This window comes from Meleagris gallopavo, chromosome 3 (assembly GCF_000146605.3).
Source record: "Meleagris gallopavo isolate NT-WF06-2002-E0010 breed Aviagen turkey brand Nicholas breeding stock chromosome 3, Turkey_5.1, whole genome shotgun sequence".
Classification (NCBI taxonomy): Eukaryota; Metazoa; Chordata; class Aves; order Galliformes; family Phasianidae; genus Meleagris; species Meleagris gallopavo.
This window is the reverse complement of record NC_015013.2, coordinates 71047163-71074564: the sequence shown is the minus strand read 5'-3', so window position 1 is coordinate 71074564 and position 27402 is coordinate 71047163. Positions and strand designations below refer to the sequence as shown.

The following is a 27402-nucleotide window of genomic DNA, read 5'->3' as shown; positions in this document are numbered from 1 at the left end:
CAACCTCAGAGCTGTACCAGCTTTGCTCAGGAGGATAGACTAGAGACCTCCTGAGATTCTTCCAGCCTGAATTATCCTACAGAGCAGGCACATCCACTTAAAGCAAAATATTCCACTCAAGCTCTGAACGAAATTCACCTAATACCTCCTGAAATCCTGAAATCCTAGTAAAAAGATGTAGCCTGTCTGCAAGTGTGCCCTTCCAAGACTCGTCTCTGTTACCTTGTGGCCAATTAATCTCGAGTAGCCTTCTCATTTATGGCCCTGTGGTTCACAGCACTATTCTCCTTGGTTTTCTCAAGGTCAAGATTCTGCTTTTCCTCACTGAGATCTGCAAGGGCTCAAAGGTAATAACAGCCTTTCTCTAGGTGCCCATTGCTCATCCACCACAGGAAGGAAATTCAGGGATCAGCCAACACTGCTCAGGCAGATTTGCATCTTTTCTGCCATCACTGAGAGAAAGAACCAGATGTCACCTTCATGATTCTGGTGCTCAGACATTCCCCCACGGCTCACATCTGGATAACTTCTTGTTACCTTTGGACTTAAGAGGAGACAAATGGGTGCAATGTTAATGTGTGCCCCAGGGTAAAGGTTATTTTTGGTTCCCAGGAGAGCAAGAAAAAGCCCTCCTCCAGAGTGGAAGGAACACATCCCTTGCATTGTTAGGATCGTGCTCCTAGCGGGAGGTGTTGTCTCAGTAAATCTAGTGCCCTGGGACTCAACAAGAGCTGACAACACCCTCAGTATCAGGAGGCGGCTTGTTGTGAACCACTGACTTATCAGAATATGTTCCAGCCCAGTGCCCAAAGAGGCAGTTTTCAGAAACGCAGAGGGAAGCCCATAAGTATGACCTTTCTTGCACAGGGCTGGCCCAGGCAATTTGGCTATTCTGGCCCCCTAGCGCTCTCAGTTTAGCCTTCGGTAACGTGGCCAAGCTGCTCAGACAGTCTTTGTGAATGAGAGCATCTCTAAACCTCCTCTGGAACATCGGTTGGCTGCCTGCCATGGGGACTGCTTCTTCTAGGAAAAACAAAACTCCCACAAGCCCCAAATTTTACAAGCCCAGTTACACAAAAAAGTAGGTGGAGTTCTCTACAGTGGTGGAACAATATGGTATTTCTTAGCCAAGTGACATTTGCAATAGAGACATGAACCCTGAGAGCAGAGTATATATGGCCAGCACATAATGAAGAGCCAACTCCAGCCGTTTTTTCCTAATTAAATCTCAAAAATGGGAAATGATGGATGATCTAATCAAGCCCCTTCATATCATTTGCTATGAGATAGAATATCATTCACAGTAGTTATTTTTTCTCCAGACATGTCTAGCAGAAGGGCTTTTCTCCGTCCTTAATTCTCCTCACTCTTATCTGAGCTGCCATTCTTTTCCATCGCTCAGTGCGAGGCACAACCAGCACCTGTGCAGCAGTTACTGCTGGCTGCTATTGCACACCGCACGGCACTCACTCATCTCCATCCCTGGCTCTGGGAAACTTGAACAGCTTGTCTAGCATTGAACAAAACTGCTGAACTGTCTCCTGTAATGCTCTATTATTCTCCTCTGCCGTAACGCACTGCTTTTGATTTTTGCCTTGCCAGTTTGCATGTGTATGTAGGTACTCCCTCGAGTGTGAAAGGGATGGGGACTACAGAGTCAGGAGGAATGCCTGCAGCTTGTGTGGGCTCTGTGTTCCCTCTTTGCGAGCAGCAGGGCTGTGACAATGCGGACACTTCCCAATAGAGCCTTGCAGACACTACACATGGACACTCCATTACTGCGGCGTGTTGGCTGGCAGTAATGATAGGGCTCTGCTCACTGGTTTAGTTACACACTGGCAACCTGTCCACTTTTCGTGCTTTATTTATCAGATATTAATTGCAGCTTCCACTCATCACTGCCTGCCCAAATCGCTGCATTGTCTGCGCTGCCATCAGACGTTCCCTTATTTCTGCTTCTGTTGTCAGCATCAGAAAACTCAATTACGCGCGAGCACGCATGCATACCCAAACACACAGTAGTAGGCTTGTGCTGATGTTTTTAAAGATACACATCTGCTGATACTAAAAATAGGTCCTTGTCAGCAGCTTGGTAATTTTAGGCTCAATGAGAATTCATCCCCATGGTAACTGTACAGTTGTTGAATCATTTATTATTTGAGCTTCCAAATCACAACAGTGCCGGCAGTTTTCATCCTCTGAAGGACCCTTTGCAGTATTACAGCACTCCCTGCTTCACACCGGTGATATTTATCAAGCAGACTGCCCTCCTACCACCCACATCTCCCTGCTGCAGGAGGATGGGATGCAGACAGCAGGCAGCAGCCTCTGCAGAACTGCTTGGATGCAACTTGAGAGTGCAGCCCCACGCCTTGTTCTTTGTCTCAGTGACCATAAGAGGATAACACAAGTTACAAGAGGTTTTGCAGATAAACGGGTGGCAGTTTTAACCCTGCAGATAGACGTGCTTTGGCTCCCAACTGTGGGGGCACACTGCCTGGCTCCTTTGTGATAAAAGCTGTTTGTACTTTCTCCCACTTGCAGATGACGCCCATTGGCCAACAGGTGCCAAAGCAAGCAGAAGCACAGGGCGACACACGGATGCCTGAGCCCAGGGGCTGTCACAGGGCTCTGTGCTCTGCAGAACATGGAAGGCAGCCCTCAGTGCTAGGGATCCAGCAGCAGGAGCCCCTCCCTCCCAAATGGGTGAATTGCCATCACAATTAGATATTATAACCCATCTATCAGCTCCCTGTTACTTGATTTTTCCATCTATTTAGAACTGTATTTTTCATCTGAGATTTTGGCTAGTAAAAATACCTTATCTACAATTCATGTTATCATAGTGGCAAGGGTCTTCTAACCAAGACAAGCTCCCAAGCACTGCGGTGTACTAGAAATGTTACCTCATAGCTTTGTCCTCACTTATGATCATTTATAGGAACCATTTATCCCATGTAGCATCCTTTCCTTCTTTCCCTTGAAGCCGATTCACGTGGAATGAAACTTTTCCACAAATAAAGAACATGAGGCCCTGGGCACAGGCTACCCAGAGAAGCTGTGGCTGCCCCAGCATTGGAAGCATTCAAGACCAGGTTGGATGGACTCTGGGCCACCTGAGCTGGTGGTCTATTTAGGCTCGCAGATGTGTAAGAGCTTTGTTTCCAATTGCAAGAAGAGATATCACATAAGAGTGTTCCACACTTCTATCTGCCCACCCATCACTGGAAGCATTGCTGGAGTAACCTGTGGACTGATCCAATGTCATCGTGTTATCATCAGGGTGACAGCACAGCATCATGTCACCAGCTGGCTTTATTTCAAAATTGTCTGGGTCTTTTCAGGCTATCTTAGCTGCCTGTGCTCCAGTGACCAGGACACATTACTAACACTCCAGGCCCTTTTCTGCAGAGCTGCTCGCAGTTGGACACCTCTTGCATCTTCAAGTACCTCTTACCTCTCCAAGTAGCAAGGAACTGTCACAGTTGTAAAAAAAAAAAAACCTCTTTTGATTCCCTATGCCCGATGGGGCCTTTGGACACCTACAACTGTACCCATGACCAGGGCCACATGTGGTGGCACAGGGCTGGCTGGAGAGAAAGAAGAGACTTCCATTTGGGACACCAAGAGATGCATAGAGACACACTCTTAGGCAGAGGTGTGATAATCAGTGTGGTAAACTTGGAAGAAAAAAAAAAAAAACAAAACCCACAACAGTTTGGATTTCCAGACCCTTCTTTGGATGCAGTATTTCAACCCTCTCCCAGGCAGCCACAGCTAGGGTATGGTTTATTGATGTTCCAGAGAGCTACAGAGGGCTGTCATATCTTGCCTAGCCAGGCTGACATGCACAGCCCAGACAACACAGAAGTAAATGACATTCAATTTGGTTGATATTTAATTACTTTAATAATACATTTGACTGGCAGTTAATCACTTTTCCCCCACGTGACCCTGGTGTTTCTTTACAGCTGATTCCCAGGCGAGACCTTTTGCACTAAGTCTGCAGCTGCTTTGCAATCCAGCACCTCACCATCACCGACCAGCATCACAAACCAGAGGTGAAAAAAGCCAGAAAGAAGCTTGAACCATTCTGAATGCTCCCAGCTCCTTTGGTGGGAGCTGAGCCCACTCTGGGCCCAGTGATGCAGGGACGTCAGGCAGCAGACCAGATGCAGCTTCCATTAGAGAGTACTAATTACATGCTTATAGACTTGGGGTATTTGTGTGCAAGTTGTATTAATCAATGCATATTTACTTTCAGCTTGCAGTCTTTGAAAAGAAGAAAAACCTCACATTCACAGACCAAAATAAAACTGAAACACTTCAAGTATTCAGTAGCTTAAAAACGGTCTGGTTTTGGTGGCTCAACCTGCATTGTAGGAAATGTGAGATAAGAAACTTCACTGTTATCAAAATTGGCCAAATAGGCACTGATAACAGTGCTTTTCCAGGGGGCTGCGTAACAGTCTTCCCTCTGATAAGAAGGCTCTATCTGCTTTTTCAAAAAAGTAAGCATTTCCCACGTGCAGTGGCAGAACCCATTAGAGCCAATGGGATGTTTCTAGACTCCCAGTGCAGCATGGCACCGCCAGCACACCCCAAAGAGTACCCACACTCCTGCATGGCTGCTGGAGCAAGGAGTTACAGGGGAGACTGCCCTCCTTCCATCACTCCTTGTGCAAAAGTGCCAATAGAAGAATAAAACATTAGGTGAGAGCTTTAGGAACTCCTCTACGCTTAAAAAAAAAAAATACCAACTCTAAATGAAAGGGATTGTTTTAGTAGAAAAAAAAAAAACTTGTGATGGAATTCTCTCATTTTTTAATGCTGTATTAAAACAAGGAAAAGATTGTACTCTTTCTGGTCAAACAGCATTGTATCGTGTCAAGCAGATTGGTACCTCAACCACAGAGAGCAGCATTAGACAAAACCCCATTTAAGCAACTCTTAACATTAAGCTCCTGCAAAAACCTCAAGGAAGTGCATAAATATTCAGACACACCAGACTCAGTGTAAAGCATCCCAGAAGAAAATTTAAATCTAGATTGCTGAGATGGTAGCATGGTTCTGTTTTGTTGGTATTTTTAGGGGGAAGGTAGCTCACAGGAAATGTTAATTTTTAAAGAGAGATACAGCCTAATTTCCACCATCACTCACCTTGTCTAGAAGGCTTTCTCTGCTTTGCTACCCTCTTCGTCCCCCTTGTACTTTTGTACCAAGCAAGGCACTGCTATGCATTTGGCCATCCCATAACCATTTGCTGCTTCAGAGGAACATAAAATGACCCTGCCCAGATAGCTTTACAGAAACTGAGGTTTCCTTTGGTCAAGGTTTGGCAAGAACCGTAGAACTCCACCTCTCTATCTGCAAAAGATGGAGCAGAGGGGCACAGCCTACCCCAGCACTCACACAGGTACCACAGAGCAAAACAGCATTTCTTGCCCCCTGCTGCATGGCAGAAGGAGGAACCCAGGTGAAGCTCAACAACTGCAGCAGACCCCACTCTTCAATACCCATAACAGTGTAACAAGGATATAAATAAACCATTCTCCTTTAAAACAGGTTGGGTGCTGGGCCTCATAGTAGGCCCCAATTCCTTCTCTTAAACAGAAGATGAAAGACCAAGCCCACATACAGAGACTTCTTTTGCACAGAACTATCAGACAAACACATACAAGGCAACACTTTGATAAAAATATCAAATACAAAATTAGTTCTTAAAAAAACATTTTAAGAAGTTTGATGTTTGTGCAAGATTAATTTAAAAAGCTCTTTTATATTCCAAAAGATCTATTACTAGAGTTTGTAAGTCCAGGCTAAACTATTTCTATGTTAAGAGCAGCTTAATACTTTATTTATTCAACAAGAAACCTGGAGGAATTGTGTGAGTTCAGCATCTTTGCTCTCAGTGAAGGGCCTGGTGATCTGACGACAACGTGTGTACCTGTGAAAATTGTGCACTAACTTAAAGACTTAGAAGTCCATATCATGATTTCCAAATTTCTGATGACTTCTCTTGAGCACAACCAGGGAGCAGTAGCAACCAGGGAATATAATCAGGATCTCCGCTCTAGACTTGCTGCAGTTCTTTGAGCCACCAGAAAGGTTGGAGGAATCTGCACAAGAAAGTACTGCATGTCACCAAAGCCCATGATCGAAAGCAAAGAATTTCTCTGTTTGGTTTTCACATTAAATACATAGGATATGACCAACTCCTGCCACATTCCTTGAAAACCATAAAGTTGTGGAAAATTAAGTGCAATGTTACCACCAACCCCGAAGTGGCAATGCCATCATCCTCCCTCAAACTCAGCAACCTGGACTGGGTGAAAACTACCTGGAATATGAACCCTTTTCCCAACAGGTACAGCTTTCCAGATCCAGATCCGGAATAAAGAGCAAGGTGTGAATAGGATGCAGTGCACCGTTGCGTTGATGCCAGTACACATCCAACTATGGCCTCAAGCTATAGTAGGGATGTTGTATGATGAGGTCTAGCTTTATCAACCCAGCCAAAAAACAGCTTGTTGATTAAGGACAGTCACTTTTGTCCTCAGATATGTTTCACTGTACTTAGCGGGGATCCAAATAGCTGATAGCTGCAGGTGAAGATGTTGTCCAGAAGTGGATTATGCTTGGGGCTGAAATTGCCCTTATGTCAGAGGACACACTGAAAAAGAAGAGCTTTTTTATTGTTATTTTTCAAGGAACAGGTGAGGAGAGTAAAGAAAATTGCTTAAAAAGACAATCTTCTCACGTCTGACTATGACTTTTAAAAAAACTAGGTATTACAGAAGGATTTTTGTAAGCATACTTCCATATGCTCCTTTAAGACTGCTGCATAACAAAGCGCACTGTGCAGCCATCAATGCACTGCTTTTTCAGTTCTACTTGTGTTTTCCTCCACAAATGCTTTCTGGGTGACTTCACCCTTTGACTGCTCATATACAGAAGATCAAGTAAACCAAGCTTGAAAGGCTGAAATGGTCTCATCAGGAAGCTCACAAAAGCAAGAAAGTAGCTGCCAGCTATAAAAACACCATCTACTCCATTGCTGTAATTTTACAGCAGTGGAGTTTAAATTTCAAGGATTAGAACTAGATTTTGCAGTTACCTAAGCAAAGTGACTCCTTCTGTCTAATCAACACTACATCCTGCTTCTAAAAGCTTCAGTGCACTGCTAGCGGAGTAACATCTCACACCTCAGTGCTGTCTCTGAACAGCTTTCTTGAGGCTCTCAGCCTCAACACCCAAGGAGTTGGAGCCCTAGGTAGTATGCAAAGCAGCAACGCACAAGAACGCTGGAATAGTCAAAATCCTTTCAGAGGTGGCTTCAATGTAGCCAAGGTCTTACAAATCAGTTGCCACCCTAGACCTAGCAAAGAACAACAATATTCCCAGAACAGCAAATGGAAACAGATGTTGAGTATGGTGTCTATCTGGAGCAAGCACTTATGATACCCCCAAACTTGCTTTATGGGGTTTGTTATCCTTACCTTCTCTAAGGAAGTCTAACTGCTGGGACCTTTAAATGCAAATACATTCTTTGGACACTCTCCTGGCCAGATCACTTGTGCGTACAAATCCATCCTCTGCTGCATACTACAAACACAAGTTAAGATAGAAGCAATCAGAAGCCAAACTAGTGTAGTAGGTAGCTAGCAGTTGGCTGTGCTACTTTAACCTTCATTAAAGCTCTGGGCAGATAAAGTTCAGACTATATGATTAGACATTTCTGATGTGTCTATTGCCATGGTATCAAGAGCCATTCAGCAACAGAATCTACACTGGGACAAGTAGCCTGCCTAACAGCTCAGCACATGGGTGCACATAGTATCCTTTTCAAGGCAACTGTGTAGACTCCAGCAGCCACAACCAACTGGTCCTTGGCTTCAGACACAAACACACCTCCTGCACCATCAGAGCCAAGAAACTCTCCAGGTCTCTAAGGGCCAACTTAACACATTTGCTATTAGGTGGGTCTACACAGGCCATTTGCTCTGATACTGATAACACTGAGAAGTGTCATGACTCCTATCTATTATTGAAGACTGAATTAAAGGAAAGAAACAAAACCACATAAAACCTTCATACTTTTTTTGTTTAAGGCCACTTTGACTATTTTCTTATCTCCTTTGCTTGTCTTCGAGCACCTCCCATTTTCAGAAGTATTTCCACTTGGATCGAGATCACCTCTACTTTTGTTCTCCAAACCCAGGGCTCTAAAAACAGCATGGGAAAAGTCTCTGCTAGGGACTATTAACCTGTCCTTCATTTGCTTACATCTGTGATAAATCCTTAGCTCCTGACACTTGTGAATAGTAGCTTTAGCCTAAAGGCCGCTTTCCCAAGAGGCTTTCTGAAGCAGGAGAGACAGGGGAGTAGAAAGGAGTCCTATGCTGTTAGCCTATGCTGTCTTATCTTCTCCAGTTCTTCTGCACCTTCAGTAGGTACATCCATAGGCAAATGCGTTCTTGCTGCTTTCTGCCTTCCTTAATTCCCAATGCTCACAAATTCCTTACTCATCTTCAGTGCTGTGCTCAAGTGGACAGCTCAGTCACAGCAGATGACAACAAGCAGCTCCAGCATACAAGAAATGCTCCTGGACACAGCATATATATGGTCATGGTTTCTCCTCAGATCAAAGTCTTCAAGAGGTATCACTAAGTAAACATAACCGAGGACTCACACAAATTCTTCAACAGTGAATTACTAACCACATCCATAGGAGCAGTTTACAATGCTTGTTTACTCCCACAGTATTGTGTTCCTGGGTACCTTCATCAACAATTCTTCACTGAAGACTCCACTAGGTAGCAGAGATGGACTCATGCCAATAGGGGACACTCACAATCACCTACATCACTTTGGAGCTTTTTGTCAGAGAAACAACCATGGGGAGTTAAGATTTTATATGAAGATGCTATGCTCCAGCATAAGTTTATCACAAATATCTGGTGCTAACGGTTCCTTGTAAGCCTTTTCCATAGTATTATTAACTCTGCTAATTTCTACTAGCACAGTCCATACACATATCTACTATACAACTTCTCAAACACAAGATTCAGCGGTCACCTTATGGTATTGCAGGGATTGAAAATAAGTCTGCCTAACAGTGCTCCATTCAGCTTTGGACTTCACTGCCATAACATGCTGTATATGATCACAAAATTTTAGATGCCATTAAATAGCAATGAGATAAACCTATGGCAGATGTACCCATCCGTTGTTGGGATGGAAGCTCCAGGACAGTGCTCTCCACCAGCTGCCTGCCAAATGCATCCAATAAAAGAGCATTCCACAGCTGCTGGCAATGCTGACTTTGCGCCAAGACTCTAGAGCACTTGCTAATTCACAACACCAGCTTGGAGACAAACAGCTTCTGTGACAGATTAGGCTAAAGGCACTATCTGCACTGAGGTTCCAGTACAAGAGAGCATTGGAACTGCTTTTTGCCATTTCAGCATTTCCTCAAACTGAAGGGTGTCAACCTTTGGGAAGAACAGCAGAGGAATACCTAGAACGGTGCTCACTCAAGGCAGAAAGGCAGCAGATAGAGGATGCCATTAATAGTATCCAAGCTCAGTAAGTAGCTGTTCTAAGCTATCGTGGTCTGACAACGATATGACAAGGTGGAATGGTTTTAAACTAGAAGAAAGGAGATTTAGATCAGATGTCAGGGAAATTTTTCACTCAGAGGACAGTAAGGCACTGGTACACCTGCCCAGAGAGCTAGTGGATGCCCCATCCCTGGAAGTACTCAAAGCCAGGTTGGATGAGGCTCTGGGCAGCCTGAACTGGTGGGGGGCAACCCTGCATATAGCATGGAGTAGGAACTGGATGGTCTTTAATCTCCTTTCCAATCCAATTCTGTAATTCTTCAGTTAAACAAAGCCCAAAAGCAAGTACTGACATGTTTTATAAAGGGTCAGAGAAGATTTCTACAACCATTCTTAATATCACTATATTATGATGCAGTGCAAGATCTAAACTCTTTCCACATCAATATAATTCCTGAAATCAAACATGAAGTGTTTCCCTGTACAGCCTTTTTTTCCATATAAGTTGATCTTTCTTCTTGGGTCTAATTGACAACCAGATTGGATTTTTTCCAAATCAATATTTCTGAGACTGTAATACTCTCCAAAGACTCTCAAGATAAAACACAATTAAACTTTAGAAATCAGTTCTGGGTGCAAGAACAAGTTCTCACATGTTGATGCTGGCATTCAGACAGCATTTATTTGCCTCAAGGGATCCCGAACATTAATCACTAAAATCTTATGGAGAAACTTTGAGGATCACTGCCTCTCCTGTTTGATTTCCTATCTCTCCCCTCCCCGCCCTTGTACATTTGCTTAATAGATAATGATATCCAGAAAGAAGCCCTGATTTATATTGAAAGTAGGTGAGAGCTGGGAGCAGTCAGCACGTGTAACCAAGCAGATCTGCAGATCTCTGCCAACTATTTGGCAGGTCAGTTGATAGAAACATAGACGTGCCAGCACTATTTGCACTTAGGAGCAGGTACATGCATAGACATAATTTGCAGGTTTCAGTTCACTCCTTGTAGATCTCTCCCTGTTTTTCCTACAGCTTTGTTCTTCGTAGCCCTGAAAAAGGGTTCAGGTTGTTATGTATTAACTATTTCCTGCTCTATGACAACAGATACTGAACTACATCAGGCTACTGATTGACAGCTTACATTAATTTCCGTGCTGTAGGCCAGAGCCTGTATTGCAGGTAAGTCTTACAACACAACCCTCACTGTGCTGCACAGAGGAACACTGCTAGATAAAGCTTGACAAAGACATGAAAAGAGAGTGGGCAGGAAAGAGCAACCTGTAGGACCTGTCTACTGGTGTTACACACTTTCCCCATCTTCAGTTTTACTGAAGCATGCAAGCAGCAAACAGAAAACCAAGAAATTGTAACAGATCACCCCGATATCCTACAACAAGGGGACATTTTTCAACAGGGATTCCCCAACAGGGATTTTCAGCTACTTCTTAGGCTACAGATCATGGCTATAATGCACATGCATACACCAACTTGCAGCATAATACTTGTAACACTCATTACTGGAAAACAGCCCCAAAGCAGAAGGAAACAAAACTTTGGTGTACAGTCTTTTAAGGGGTAATTCACATAGAGTTTGAGAGAGGTGAAACTAGTCTGTTCTGTGGTGTCATTACCAGAGCTGGAAGTTTTAACCTGGTACTTTGTTCTCAAAAAATTAACAAGATACACTAATAGCAAAAGAATTTACATAACCACAATAATTCTTTTCTAAGGCTGACATGTTTATGCATTTTTAAAGAAAGAAAGGCCATATAACTTGACAAATACCAAAGTATGAGTGCTAAATCATAAGGTCATCTGTTAATCAAATAGAAACATTTAAATCTGTGATTGTCCTTTAATCACAGACAAATATCACATGCTGTTCTCATAGGCTCTTTTTTTAAACCAAGCTTTCAATATTAAGGAGTTGTATTCCAAGACAAATACCTCCACCTCTAGAGACACCAAAAGCTCCTTAGGCAGAGATGCTATCTCTGCACTTAAGCAGATAACCCGCTGCAGACTCAACACACCTAACCAGCCTGCCATGTCCCATCCATGCAAGGCAGCAGTGTGACAACAAGCAGTAATGGAACAGTGCCAGAAGTGCTGGTTGCCACAAAACTGCAACAGCTTGCCCTAAGCAGTGTTGGGAACCACAGCCCAATGCCCCAGTAGAAGGCTACTGCTGAGTAAAGAGAAGCGTCCAGCAACATCTGTGTTCTCTGAGTTACCTGAAATCACATTGTCACCACCAGTGAAGTTAAAAAAACAAAACAAAATGCAGCCACCTGCATAGATGATGCAGGTACCTTAAGGCACAAAGGAAAAAAAAAAATCACCTCTCACAACAAGGAACATTTTGTAAGTATGCAAAAGGACAAACCATCCTCAAATTGATCTCCTCACTTAGCTTGCACAAATGTTTTAGTATAAACTAATCACCCCCCAATAATCTGAATGTTTTACTAGATAGCAGAGAATGAGTCAGAAGATAAAATAAGAACTGCCGACTAAACATTAGCACATTCAGTGTATTCCGTGAACAAAAGGAACTCACATCTTCAAGAGCAACCATTGACAACCATGTTGGTATAAACTGATCTCTGATACTGCTACCAGCAGCAACTTGTTTTAAGCTTTATGAATTTTGAGGGCTTTTTTTTTTGTTGTTGTTGTTTGGGTTTTGTTTCTAAAGACAATTTTACTCTCTTGGAAGGAAGATAACCATTGATCAAGGCATTATGATTCTGCTGCCTTTCAGGCATTGAGACTGTTTGATTGAGATCTATGAGTGAGAAGATAATGATAGACCATGGAGGCATGTAACAAAATTAGCATACAGATTAAAAAACCAGTCCTTAGCAAGAGAACGTGGAGGTAGACTACCATATAACCTTGGATTTCCTCATGCAGGAAGTACCAGAATCAGAAGTACCAGAATCATGACTCTCTACCTCATACCAAGACACTAATTTAAATCACTGCAATGGACAGAGTGTACATATATGGGGTTAAGATGCTATTTCCCTGTTATTTAACTAAGCTTGGCTGGATACAATCATATTTTCATTGTAAGAGTTTATTGTGCTCAAAAGCAGAAACAATCTCTCCTTCAAACAAACAATACTTCAAAGATGCTAATGAATAAGCTCACCTTCCAAGCTTAGTTCAATAGCACACACATTTACCATAGGACACCAAGCATAAGAACATTCTTCCAGTTACTTCAAGTTCAAAAGACTTCCTGAGACAGACATCATTTCTGTGTTCACCTACCCTTGAGTTTATTCCATCTGCTTGAGCCCACACCAGTTTTCAGCCTCCAGAACATTTTTTGGCTATGAGTCTCATGAGCATAGTACTCACTGAACATTAACTGCCTCACTCTTCAACTTATTTTTTTATTTTCAAGCAATAAAGTGGGTTCCTACAATTAAGCTTTTTGATGGCAACTTGAGATTTTAAAGGCTCTGCTTAGGACTGATCATATGGCATTAGAACTGAGTAAATACAGTAAGACTTAAGCTTGTTTCAGAGCTATAGGGTTTATAGCTTTAACTTTCAATTTTCTGTATGGTATGGTTTACACAGCACTTGCTAACAGTTGCCAAGTAATGCAACCATTCATAAATTCCTACATACTAGCACACCTGTTTGCCCAGGATTAGGCAAAGGAAGAAACCCATCCTTCCCATGAACCTCTCAGAAGCCTGGGAATAGGCAGCAATAAAGACCACCAATTTGCTGTCAGAACATGTTGCTAGATAAAATTACAAGCTGAACAGAGATATCAAAGATTGACAGAGCCAGAATAACTTGCTCTCCCTCCTTTTCATTAGTAGTTCACCAAAGCTATCTTACTAGCATAGAGAGCATCCATTTCTTTACATTCTCATGTTTCATGACTGAAGTTAAAAGAATATTGAGAATAGTCTGAGAGTTTCATACATAGAAAAACCAAAACAATCCTTCCCAACCCCAACTCTGCTGATTACCATGTAGGGAAAGAAACGAAAGAAACTGGCTGTTATAAAGCAGTTTGACCTTGCAAAACACAAGCTGTAGAACCTTTTGGCAGCAAGTCAAAGAAACTTTCCTTATTGCTATAAATATTCACTACGTAGATTTACGAACCATTGTCTGATCATTAGGCATCAGCTCTGTATTGCCTTTCCATGTACATGCATTTAAATGCACCGCTTACTACAGAAGATACTCCATTCTTTGCTGCTGCACGTTTAACTTTTTTTGAGTTAAATTTCAGAACCAGAAAAATCCATTTACAAGTTCCGTTTGCTATGTGAAAGGGAAATGATTACTTATTGCACCTTTTATAAAGTATGAGAATGTGCATAAAAAAAAAAATAAGAATTGCTTCATCTAGGAAGATGCTTTCTACAAGGGATCACTACTACTATTAGTCATATACAAATTGTCTGATATCAAATATTTATTCTGGACAGAAAAAAAAAAACAATTTCCAGATCACAAACAGATGTCATTAAATGGAAAGCATCCAAGTTCGCTCCAGAAATCTTTTCATTTGAGAGAATAATAAAAAAGAGACAAGTACTTGTAATCCTCATAAGAATTACTATATAGTTTCCAAAGAATTTTATAGCACCATCAGTTAGTTAAGGACATAAAAAAGGATATTTTCACTTGGGATTGATCAGGCTGTAACCAGCATAACCAACAGCCCAAGCAGCCAACAACAGGACTCATGTGGAGCCCTACTCAGTGTGAGGTCTCTGTAGGGCTTGGTGCTAAGTCTGTAGTAGCAGTTCTATAGTCACCATAAGAACCACAATATGCTAAAGTCACACCAAACTACTACTTGACATACAGAGCTATTATATTGAGAAATGTGTTTTATATTGCCAGTGCAAGTTCTGGAATTTTATTTTTCTTGATCTTACATTAAAGAGGCTGAGTTTGGTAACAAGTCATAACCATAGGACAGTCAAGAAGGCATTATAAAAAATAATGCATGGGTGCAGAAAACACTTTAATGAAAAAACAGGCAGTTCACAGACATTCTGATTTAGCTTAAAGTAATAAGAAAACTTTGTTTATCTTACAAAGTAGGAGCCCGCACTGGTCAACAACTTCATAAGTAATTATTTGGACCCTCTTCCAGAGATAAGAAAACTCTTCTCAGAACCTGATAGAAAATTTGGTGTTCTTTATCAGGTTCTCTGACAGATGAGGAGTGTTTTATGGCTTATGGGAACACAGCTCTTTTCAAGGCCTCATGACTGCAGAGAATAAGCATCACCAAGAGTCTCCAACAGTCTGTTCTGCAGAAAACAGTTAATATCTCCAGAAGAGCCAAAAGCCCTTTGTGTGAGGTGTTCATGAGGTCAGGAATGTATGCTTCAAGGCACATATGCCTCACATATGCATTCAATTCACGTATACTTCAAAGCAATACTTTCATAAATAAGTAAACAAGAGCATTTTCACAATGAAGGTCAATTGTACTTTATTACAAAAACAAAGAGGCAGCAAAAGTTCCCAATCCACCCCTTCTGAAAAGGGGCCAAGGATTTCTTTACGGACACGAGAAGATATAGTGCACACATCAGCTCCCACAGAGGGCATAACAATGCAAACAAATTGAAGAGGCACGTCAAAAAAATTCCTACTGTAACCACGTGACTTATGTTTTAAAAATACTCTAAAACTTGGGAAAGCCCTAGGTATCCTGAAGTTGTTTCCCTGAACAAGATACTGAACAAGCTGATCTTGGTAGCACAAGCCTTTAGCATGACAGACAATGTTCTTTTGAGAGTTTTGTGCATTTGCTGCAAAAAGACTTCTTTGTTCCTGTTTGATTTCTCTTCTGCTTTACCTGGGGTAGTACGCCGTGTAGTTCATGAAGAGCTGAGCCCCAGCAGGGTAGTATGCTGTGGAGGGCTGGAACGTCCGCGGGTTCAGGAGTACAGATGGCTGATATAGAGCAGCTTCTGTTGGCACAACTGCAGAAGGAGCCGGAAAGGAGTAAGACGGGGGTGAAAGGCCTAAAGCAGACAAACGGAGAACAGATTAAAACCTTTTATATTCCAGCATATGCACGACCTTCATTACTGAGCAACTCTGCGCTAAGTGAAGAGCTTTCACAAGTTCTTCATTTTCCTGCTCATCACAGAAAATAAATCTGAGGCACGGATACAGGCCTGACTCCAAGACCAAGGTGTGTACTTCCAACCCCTTGTCAAAAGCGAAATAAGACACAAAAAAGCCATCTCTTGCTCTGCGACTTGGGTCTCTTTATGAGAAGGAAAGCAGTTTTTCTTATTTAGGCTCAGATTTTAGCATAGTCTCCAGCCAAGTGAAACAATTCTCCACTGTAAGAAAACTGCAATGCCTGAAATCTGCCTAACACACCCAGCACAGGGGACATCATTTCATCCTGATACTCCCTATCCTCCAAACAGCTCTGTCTTCAACAACAGAGTGGGAAAAGCCATGGCTTTGCAGTTTCTCACATTAATATTCAGTTTAAAAATAAAAACGAACAAAAAAAGCAACTGCAAGAGGCAAGGCATTACAAGACCTCACAGCCAAGAGTTCACTCTCCCCCTTCTTCTTTCCTTCTTCCCTTTTTCTCCCCTCTTTCCACTACCATAACAGTGAAATTCAGACAGCCCTGAATAAAAGACAGAAGCTTATTTTAAAGCAACAGTCAGCATCTCACTGCACTGTGGGATAGGAAAAAATAAAGTAAAAAATAATCACTTGCATTGTAATTAGAAGTGGGAACACTGCCATCTAAGAGCTTCCAAACTTTGGGATTCCTGTTCAATAACCCATTCCATGAGCTCTCCGGAGAAGCTTCCAATTCCTATCCAGAATATCTGTCACATGTAGGGCTGCATAATGCAGATCCCTTCTTGGATACTTGCGTTGCAATAAATGCTAGTAGACTGTAAATCTCAACTCTTAAGGATTAGCTGAAGATCTATTCACAGCTCAAGACAAACCACACCCAGGAAGTTCACTATCAGATTAGCTGCTCTGACTATCCAGGGTTAGAGGATGTTTCTTAGAAAAGGCACAATCATCAGTAATACTTCTGCATAGAAGGAGAGAAAGAAAGCTTCTACCCAACTGCCTTGTCATTTATTATCTTGGAAGCAACGTATTATTTCTCCCATAGGCTCAGATTTATATGGCATACATAAGTCCTTAAGTTCTTAAAGCACTGTCCCCAAATGTTTGTCTAGATCATCCTAATAGCTCTGGAGAGCGTAACTATACATGAAATACAATTCCTGCAGTTATCTCAGGCCAAAAATAAGTGTGTTTATCTTCCACAGAGGCAACTCAGTTCTGTACAAACAACAGAAAGCTAAGGAAGAGTTCAGTCAGTAGTGGTACGTAGAGCACGAGGTTAAGTCCAAAGGAGAGCCTTACCAATGGTTTCATAAATTAAGTTTTGAGAGCAAAAGGGCAAGGACTTACTTGACATGTTCACCATGATAAAAAGTGTAAATACAAATCAGCTTAAATGGGAAACTTCTTTAAGCCCTAGGCAGTCAAATTATTTTTTCCATTGGCATGGCTCACCCTGGCCAGCTTGTTTCAAGAAGGGGAAGGCAAGTCTGTTACTGGAAAAGCAAGAAGAATTTCGAAGTAGTTCTTCAATCATAGTAATCCACAACCAAAGGGAAAAATGAACGCAAGCTGCTGCTGATTTTAGATGGAGTGGCCTTATTTTACCACCCCCATCTGAGACTTTTCCAAGAAAGAGAATCAGAATCAAGAAAGCAGCTCCAACACCTACCCGCACACAGCATACAGTATTGGCAAGACCCATGCAAAACTTACATGGTAACTTACATGGTGGTGGGGACAAGCCATTTCGATTTAAAGTGCCCCCCATTAACACAAAGTTCATCTCCTCAGCAGAACACTGAAAGACTTCAATGTATCTGTCCTTCATAGTCTTCTTATGACACTTCTGTGCAGCCAGAAAAGCTCGGTCTGCAGATTTCATCTGAATAAAAGCATCTCCCGATGGACGTCCCTGCAAACAAGGCAGATGAGGGAATGTTTTTGGATCTCCCATGAATTAGCAACATAATATTTCTGCTGTTATAAAAAAAAAAAACAAAAAAAAAAACAAGAAAAACAAAGCAGTCTTGAATCATAAAAATATTTATCTCCAAAGTTAAGCACATTCAGTCATCCCTACAGACTCCTACACCTACCAGTGTGTTTAAAGTCTCCCTGAGGTTCCCCACTATTACTGGGGAATCCTGATCTGCCCACTGCATCTCATGTTCCCTCTTCCCTCTTATGCTAACTTAACTGAGAAAACAAATACAGTCAAGTGCTAAGCTATATTTTTCTTCTTAAGGCCAGCATGGGCCAGAATATTTTGCAATGGCACTAGCCTATATCTAATCAAGTAGGTAAGCTTGGTGCGAACTTACAGAGAAGAAAAAGTACATCTTTACAAACAGCTGTGAATGGGATAAACATGGAGTCACTTCAGCCACATACAACTGCCAACTCTAAGTAGCCAAAACCAGAGGTAAAGCTCTGAAGTCAGTTCTGACTTCAGTTCTGGGCTAGTTCTCATTTCTGAGGGAAGAACAACCACATCACTATCCTTTACAGACTTGGTTCTAACTCTCTCATCAGAAACAGGGATAGCAGGAGTAGGGAGAATATTCAGAAAGATAATCACATAGTTAGGTACCTGGAGAGAAAAATAAATAAAAGTATCTGACAGCTTTGGGCAAAGGTGGCTGGTAGCCCACAGGTCTATACACACACCCCAGTTTCTTCCTCCAGTTTTTTAATCATTTCTCACAAGGGCTGATACTTGCAGAAACCACTACTTGTGCTTTAGCATCTACGTCTTATTATTTGTTCCCCAAGCCGTGCTCATTCCTTATCTATGGCTAGATCAAGTTTTCAAAGACAAAGAAATCTCAAGATAGAGAGGTACTGCAGTAACTGTAGCCCCCACTCTCTTCCCAAGCTTCTCAAATGTGAAGCTTCACTCTAGGAAAAGGAACCATTTTGCATTTTCAATGTAGTCTTAGTGTAGCTCAGAGCAACTTTAGAACCATTTTTTACAAAGCAGTAATCAGTACAACCACTGAGGGCATCTCTGTGGAGTACGTATGAGAAGCTGCCTTCTCCTTCCTTAAGTCAAAAAGCTACACAGATGGACTAGGAGATAACATTTACCTTTGTCTGAAAGGTTTTGGTAGAAACTGCCTCCAGCAAACAATGGCAAATATCTGACTATCTGCCCTGACTATACAGGACAGTGAGCTGTTAATCTGCGTACTTGGCCTGGCCATTTAAGGGAACACTGCAGTTTAGGAGATCTGAAGTTTAGCTAAGCTTAAGGACTTGTGCCATAGGAAATCCTTACACCTCTAGAAGACCACAGTCACTGATATCCTCATGCATTACCTGAGGCACACTGTTCACCAAAGCAGGGGCAAATCGCTCTTTGCGAGATAACACTGACCACAGTTTTGTTTTGAAGATATACCTTCCATAAGGGGAATTAAGCACCCTATTGAGCAGGGCTGTTCAGTTCAAGCCTCCAACAGTGCAGGATGACAGTGCTATGGGAACACTTTCCTCTCCCCTCAAATTAAAAAAAAAAAACAAAAAACAAAAAACAACAACAAAAAAACCAACAAAACTATGGCTTAGCTTTTAGGCATATGGGTCTCACTGGTAGAAACCACTCTACACAAAATGCAGCAGCTGTTAAAGCATGGTTCAAACACACTCATCTATGGTGAGTACACTTTTAGAAGGAAAGCCAATTAATGCCATTGGTGACAGTCCCAAAAGCGCTCCCCTCCTGGTAATGATACCGAGCCTGTTCACGTATCCAACCAGCAATAAGGCACCTACCAACCTGGTGATTTAGCACCATGTGAACGCCGTGGGTCCGAATGTCTGTAGAGAACTCTCCCAAGAAATCCAGGATGTCCTCAATAGTGGCAGCATAGGGAAGTCCACGCAAACGTATACAGTCTCTGACATTAGTTGGAGGCACAAACTGCTGAGGTAATACTGGAAGAATAGGAGGTGTTGGGAGAGGAATGAGAGGTGTGGAAGAGTACCTATTCAGCACCTGTGTAAGACAGAAACAAAGGTTACAGAAAGCCTTAGTTATTCTTCAACTCACAGGAACTGAATGCAACATCCATCTCATCCATTTTCAGTCAGGAAAGTATTTTTAAGAAATATGTGAGACATTTTCTGGGCTTAAATCACAGCAGTAATGGTTAGAATTTAAATACTTTGCAATAGATCTTGGGAAGAGTCAGCTTATTCTGAAGAATTTACCTGAACAGTAACACAAAACCTGCATTTCCACAGGATTTTTTTGGGGGAAATATATCCGAAAATATTTTACTAGGTATACAAGGCCACTTCTACCCAAAGTTTCTCCTCTGCTAAGCATTAGGATAATCTCCAAACTAGAAACCTATTTTACTACCAAGCAGTCTTATGTTACTGAGTCACAGTATTTGAAATATGGGAGTCATGCTCTGAGATTTCTTGGGTAACCTGATCAGTAGAAACCCCATGCCATCACATGTTCACCACCTATTCAATCACTTCCCTTTAGCTATTTCTGAATAACAGAAATATTCATTTATATTTACATGTGTATCAGATGGCTTTGCTAAACAAAGGAACTGGGGGAACACCCAAGGAAAATACAATAACGAGAGCAAGCACTGCAGCTCATGTTTACTCCATGTCATTTCAGTGCCTTGCTTGGAGGATCTCTGAATAATTGGGGGCAAAGAGATGTCATTGCTGGGTTACAATGAAATGACTACTGCTAGGCTACAGCTTGCATCCTGAACAGAAGTTAGTGACATGAGCCTAAGCTCTATAAGTTTTTTGAAACATATAATCCTCTTATCCCTGCTTCATCCCCTAGACAGCATAATCAATGGTCCATTTAGCTATGCGAATGGCAGGAGGGACTTCTCAAGCCCAGTTCCATACAACTCTGCCACTCTCTGCCAGGTAGTCAGTGCTGTTAAGAGATTGTTGACAGCTGTCATAAGAGACAGTTTCAAAGGTTCTTGACCAGTTGCTCTTTAGAAGACAATGACATCAGAATGCTGTTTTTCTGTGCTGCTGACTTTCAGATCAAGAATTGGTGCTAGCACTCCATTTGAATAGAGCTAAGTGAACTTGCAGAAAATTTGTCAGTTTAGTGTTTTACATTACAGATATCGTAACTATTGTAACTACATATAACTATTGCTTGCAAGTCTATCAGAAGCCAAAAGTGAGAAATCAAGGATTTTTATTGTAAGTATATGTGCATATGTATGTATGAGTGGCCACATGTGCTCAGACAGTTGTCAAGAGTAAGAAAAGAGGGGAAAAAAAAAAAAAAGCTTTCAATCGTGGCCAGGCGGTGTTTGCTGACACCAATCTGTGGTAGTGTAGAAGTATGGAATACAAGGTGTCTGCAAGCTTTTCACCCACCTGCTGAACTTCTGCTGCAGTGCTCCTGAAGAGTTCGATGTACCTTCTTCCAAGCAAGTCCTTATGCTTTTTCAGTGCATTCTGTGCATATTCTTCACAAGCAAACAACACAAAGGCATCCCCTGTTGGCCTGCTGTCAGGGTATGTGACGAATAGGACTCCCTCCTTCCCTCCTGTTACAGGACAGTGCTGGCCAAAGAATGCCAGTACTTCTTCTGTTGTCACGTTGAAAGGAAGACCTCGCATCCTGACTATCACTTGGTTTTCTTTTGATAAGAACTGTGCAACCTCATTGGAAGTGCCTTTAGCAAGAAAAAAAACAGAACAGACAGAAGCACTTAAGTCTTGGCAGCCATATAAAACCCTGAGTAAGTCTGGCATAGCCTCCTCCCTGCAGAATCCATTCTGCATGAATAGTGCCTCCGTGCACCTCATCTTTTTAACTAAGGCCTCTGGCACACACTGAAGCCACAATAAGCAGCAATCAAGTACTCAGACTATTGCGTTGGGAAAGAAGGCTGGAAGAGCACGATGAACACAGCTTAGGAATTTCATTCTATCCTGAGAAAATAGTCAAAGTCTGCAATTCTACTTTCACTATCCTTACAAGACCACTGATGTTCAGTTAAAGGTCTACACTGCCCTATCCAAAGCTACCTGCTAACCAACTCTGCACCTTAGTACAGTCCGTTCAGTTACTTCTAATTCATTTTAGAAAGCTGATATACGGAATGAACTTGTGCCAGACATGTACTATTTTTCCAATATTAGTATGCAATGTCTTTACTTTGACAGGTGTAACTGCTATCAAACCTATTAAATAGACATCTATTCAATAACTTAACCTCTCTCACTCCAAAACCTTCACTTTAGGTATTCAGTCATTTATAAACCTGTTATGAACCCAAAAGCTCTTAAGGCAGTACTGCTGATACATAACAACTTATCCAGTCTTAACTCTAATTCTCTATGATTGTAATCATAAAGGGAGAGAGTAGTCTGCCCCCCCCCAGTTTCCCCTTTATTTAAAAGCAAAGATTTGATATGAAGAAAATCAGTTCCTTAAACCCCTTGTTATTTACACTGTGGTATCTGTTTGCTTTTATATGCAAGTCTCCTAAGCAACAGCAGTCATATTCTTTTGAAAAAACTACTCAGGTTTTCATTTTCAGCAGCCAAAAACATTTAGGTTATCTTCCTAAATGACAGGACCTAGCAAACAAAACTCAATATCATTTTGACAGATCAAATCCTTATGTGACAGGGTACTTGAAAATGGCAAGGGTGTGGAACAGAGAAAGGTGGGCAGGTAAGACATGGAACAGCTTGGACTGCTAGCAGATACACACCAGCCACCTAGGTTGGTCAGGGAAAGGAAGTGAAAGACTACATCCAAGAAGAGCAATTTAAAGCTCCAAGTTAATTGCAGACGCTGATAGAACAAACCACCTTCTTCTCAATCCCTTAAACATTACCTCCTGCGATTTTCAGGAAATCTTCACCTGTTGCCTTGTATACCTAATGAAAGGGAAGAGAGAACATGTGATTGACATGCAGTTTGCACTCCTGCTGAGAGGAGGACCTCAGAGCCAGCGGTACACACCTCAATGTATCGGTTTCCCATGTGATGCTTGTGTCTTTGCAGCGCTAGATCTCTATGCTCTTCATTTACAAACCTGACGAGAGCCTCCCCATTCCTTCTACCTTGGGCATTGAGGCAGAGTGCTGCACCTCCTCTGCAAGATTTAAGTTAAAGACATAACCACTCCATGACTAAGGCAAGTGAAGCACTACAAAGGTACAGGTAGGTTCTTTGCTACTAACTTGGCAATATTTAAGCCTTTGAAGAACTTTGCTATGTCCTGGTCAGATGACTGCCAAGGGAGCCCTCTTGCTCGGATGACAGCGTTGTCGTCCACAAGCTCCATCTTGCTGCTGCAGGCACCAAGAGAAGAAACAATGCAGAGAGGGCTTCAGCATGTCTCAAACACAAACCACTGCCTGTCACCTGCACTCCAGTAACAAGCTTCTGTCTGCTAGGTGAGGGAAAGGGACTGCAGGGCTGAGATCCATAACAAAGTCACAGCAAATGCCAGGGTTTGCCAAGCTGCCCCTTTCCCAGCTCCCCTCTGCACTGCACCACACCTGCTCCTTCAGCTCTCCTTTCCTTGAGCATTCTCCCGCTTCACTCTCCCCTCATGACATACTGATGCATTGCACTTCCCTGTTAGTCCAACAAGGTAAGTACAAGTACAAGTGAAATACTTGCTCTGCTAATCCTGGCTAACTGGAGATTGAAGCAGAGCAGTTAGACATAAGCAAAGCTAGTGTCTGATGGTGTGCAAGGGCCAGTCACTGACTAAGAGTGGATTTGTTTGGGATTTTACTTAGGCTGAGGACTCCTGCCCAAGGGGTTTTGCCTTAACATTTTGTGTTTGGGCCACTGTTGCACTACTGGAGACCAACATAGCCACAGGCAAGGCTGGCTGCTTAGCACGGGAATAGCTCAGCTACACAGAGCCAGATTTAATTGGTCATTACCACAGCTCTTTTGTTCTCTTGCATGTTCAAAATGCCACGTAGAACAAAACGCTGACAGCTACCCACAGCCGCCTTTCTGGCTATTGGAGGGACAGGCTGCCACAAGGAGTCCATGGGACTGACTGAGGAGCTGCCTGCCCTCATGTGAGAGAGCTGTGCCATGCCCTGCTGTAGGAGAGCCACGTTTCAGATTGTATTCTAAGTTCTCAGATGACTTTTTCTGTAGATGTCTGTCCAAAACTGCTGCTTACATCACCCAATCCTCTATCTCAATAGTTCGCCTCAAGAAAAAATAACCAATTAGTACATGTGTTTGTGCAAATAAGATACTGTTACCTTTTTTGAACTTCGCCGTTCAAACGAAGTCTGTATTTCATTTATTATCACAAATAAGACAGGAATCTTTTACCTCATCACCGGATTTCATTAGTGAAAGGGGAAAGACTTAGAAATCTAACTAAAACTAAAAGCTGCCTGAACTGATCTCACTGGGTAATTCCTGCCAGTATTGCTGCATTCTGGTCTTGCCTCCTTTGGTTCAGAATGCCAGTATCATCAACTATGATGACAGTTCATTAATCTGGAAGGGGTAAATAAGCATTCACCCAGGAAGGGAATCTGAATAAGGTCAGTTTAACATTGGTCTCCTGTGATAGTGCAGATATCCAGCAAGTATCCAGCAACACTGAGGAAAAACCCATATTTGTACATGCAAGTGCATGATTACAATTTTATATATTTACTTTTTTTTAAAGTCTTTATCTATGCCTGATGGCATTTATGTTTAAAACATTTTTGGGAAGAAGACAATCACTGCAGCTCAAACAATTTACTGGCAGCAGCCTATTGCTTGGAACTGTGTCTTTATGGAAATGCATCTTTCCTACACAAGAAAAAGTCATCATAATGTGTATGCAGCAACTGTGAAGCAAGCTGCAGGAAAAGTGCAAGAGTTAATACTAACAGAGTTACCTCTGCAAAAATGCTTAAGTTCTTTGTTAACAGCACAGCACACTCAACATCCATTACATGTACTTATCAGAACCCAGAACTACCAGCACCTAACAAGCAACAGTTTCCTGCCAGGCTTCAATCCTACATCTAATGCAGTTCTCTATACCCTTTCCTACTTAATACATCTAATTTATTCCCACAGCAGTGACAGGATAAACAAAAAATAATGGTAACAGCTATTTGCAAGTTATTAATACAGAAAAGTACAGCTTGTATAAGCAGTGTCTGGTGCTTTTTTTAAATTATTTTTAAGAAAGAAAAGGGAAAAGATACGTACCAAGGCCCACTTTCAAATTTGTAGTTCACTCTTTCTGGATCTGAAAACCTGTGATCTAGGAAACATGGTACAAGTTATTTCCTTTTGCCACAGCAGGCAAGACACACAGGCAATTAAAAAAAGCAATACAGAAGACTAGTTCATCACACTTACTATATGGTTCAGATATGAGTGTTAAAATAATGTTCCCCATATCTTCAACTCGAGAGGCTCCATAGGCGAGTTCTGAACTGTTCTTATCAAGATTTAAATCTTTGTGTGGAGTTAAGGCAATCATCACCAGATAGATTTCAAATTGGTCTCCTACTAAAGCAGCAAGCTTTAACATTATCTTAATGGTAAGTCACTTCTCTGGGGAAGATTTAATCCATTTTCCTGCAGGGATGCACCAGCTGCACTGGGTTTGCTGCTGCTTTCGCCTCTAACTACTGCCACCTGCGGGAGTGTGAGGTCAATCCAGAAAGTGTCTGGGGACATGAGACCCCATAATAAGGACATACATATTTAATACACTCATGCATTTTGTATATCTGAAAGACAGAAACACTCTCGCATGCAGAAAAGACTGGAGTCCTGTCCTCTTTAATTAAGATCATCTTTAATCTCTAGGGGAAGATCCAGAGATGGAGGAAAAACAAACCATCAACTAGAAACTGAAAGAGACATAACACATGTTTTCTAAACGATTGAGTACTCTACCTAAAGTAGAGTAAATATGTTACCACTTTGATAAAATCAGCACCTTGCCTAATCTCACCTACTTGAAGTTCCAGCCTGAGCTTTGTGCTGTTAAGCAGTGTTGGGGAAAAAAAAAACAAAAAACGAAAACAAAAATCAGCTTAGAGTGCATAATTGTGGATAACCAAGAGACAAACCAGAGTCTGACAACCCATAGTGTCTTCCTCAGCCCTTCAGATCAGAAAAAAAAAAAAAAACAGCAAGGATAAGCTCCCCTGCTAATAAGGAGCAGGAAGTATTCTATCTTGGGCTGTTGACTGACCAGATACAAATCCACATTCATTGAGAGTCACATTTAAGTTGTATATACCAAGCGTTTATTATAGTCTCTCTCCTCCTTGCGTTTGATCGCCGTAACAGAACAGTAAGATTACTTGCAACTTACAATTTATCAAGTCAACTTTTAAAAGGACTCTTTTCCTATCCCCATCTCTTTCTTTAAAGAGAGAATGGTTTAAAAAAAAAAAATCAAAACAAGAAGTAAACTATAAAGTAGTTTGGAGCAGAACTTGCTTTTTCTGTCTTATCACTTCAATTTAAGATAGTAGAGAAGAGAAAAAAAAAAAACAAGAGTTTTTTAAACATTAATCCCTATCCTGGCACAGCAGAACAGTAAAGCACGGCATTCAAAACAGATGAATGCAACAGTTACTTGCTCACATTTCCATAAATGTACAAAAGATTCATTTCAAATGCATAGCCTGTATTTTGATGCTCAAAAGTTGCTTTTCCATCCCAGATGGCAAAGCTCCTATTAAAGAAAAGGTTTTCTCCACCTAAAATTGATCATATTTTGAGTTGGCAGATGTCTGCATGAAAGACAAGGAGTAGACGAACAATTTCTGTTAGAAACAGGCAATGCACACTCACTTTATTCTATCATCTCAACACAGGTAATGGGGAAGGAGCATATAAATGTCACTGGGGAATAAAGTCTTCCCATCATTTGTGATATGACAGCAAGTCATTCCTACAAAACACATTTTTTTTTTTAAAATCTCAGGACTAAAACAACTTTAAAGAGTAATTAACTGAGGCAACAAATCTCTTCCACAACAAAGATAGGAAAAATGCAGCACTGACACTCCGAGACTAATTTGATTTTGAGACTTTGTTGGGCTTTAAGTCTGAATTGGAGTGTGGAATGTGAGAGGACAGCGCTTTATCAGCTTCAGATGCACTTGTAAGAAGACTTACCATAGTTTAAAGTCAAGAGGCAAAAATCAAATCACATAAATTAAGCCAGTGATCCATCCCTGCTGCTTGCACTGCCAAACAGTCTGCAAGCCATTGCCATCATCTGCCCTCCAAGTATCATTGGAATAAACTGGTCAAAAGCATGGTCCTCTTAAAACCAAACAAAAATCCTGAACAAGCCACATGAAACAACCCTAAAACATAATTTAAGAGATAGTCACCAGTGTTTATGACAACACAGTACTTCTTCACTGCTCTCTCTTCCTAAACCATCCACTGAAGCTTGTCTTCCTCTACCAGCACCTGGGAAAGGAAGGTGGGGGGCTGAAAGAAACAAACATTGCACAGATTGCCTTCATCACTGGCACAGAGGCTGTCTAGTCAGCAGCACGCAGATGTTTCTGGGCAGCTCAGGTAGCAAAACAGAGAAGCACTTCTCCTTCACCAGACATCACACCTATGCAGAGCTTCTCCTGCCGAGCCAGGTTATGAGACATTGCTGGAAAAGCAGATATTGGAAACCTGGTCTTGCCTATTTCTTTATGATTATTGGAATTACTTTTTTT

The 27402-nt window shown here is 41.7% G+C and overlaps 1 protein-coding gene across 2 annotated transcripts in view; it reads right to left on the bottom strand.

Moving 5' to 3' along the window:
- Positions 1-14021: 14021 nt before the first annotated feature.
- The window catches only part of ESRP1 (epithelial splicing regulatory protein 1), a 22239-nt gene continuing 8858 nt past the window's right edge, over positions 14022-27402 (bottom strand). The window contains exons 5-13 of one of the 2 annotated variants that reach the window (XM_010709137.3): positions 25055-25153; positions 24902-24956; positions 22894-23004; positions 22673-22805; positions 22545-22587; positions 21070-21371; positions 19469-19687; positions 17404-17602; positions 14022-15593 (exon numbers count right to left, since the gene is read on the bottom strand). In XM_010709137.3, the coding sequence (XP_010707439.1) occupies positions 15421-15593; positions 17404-17602; positions 19469-19687; positions 21070-21371; positions 22545-22587; positions 22673-22805; positions 22894-23004; positions 24902-24956; positions 25055-25153 (1334 nt within the window). In that variant the 3' untranslated portion in view covers positions 14022-15420. The remainder of the gene's footprint in view (positions 15594-17403; positions 17603-19468; positions 19688-21069; positions 21372-22544; positions 22588-22672; positions 22806-22893; positions 23005-24901; positions 24957-25054; positions 25154-27402) is intronic. The other variant, XM_010709139.3, reaches the window with a different exon arrangement.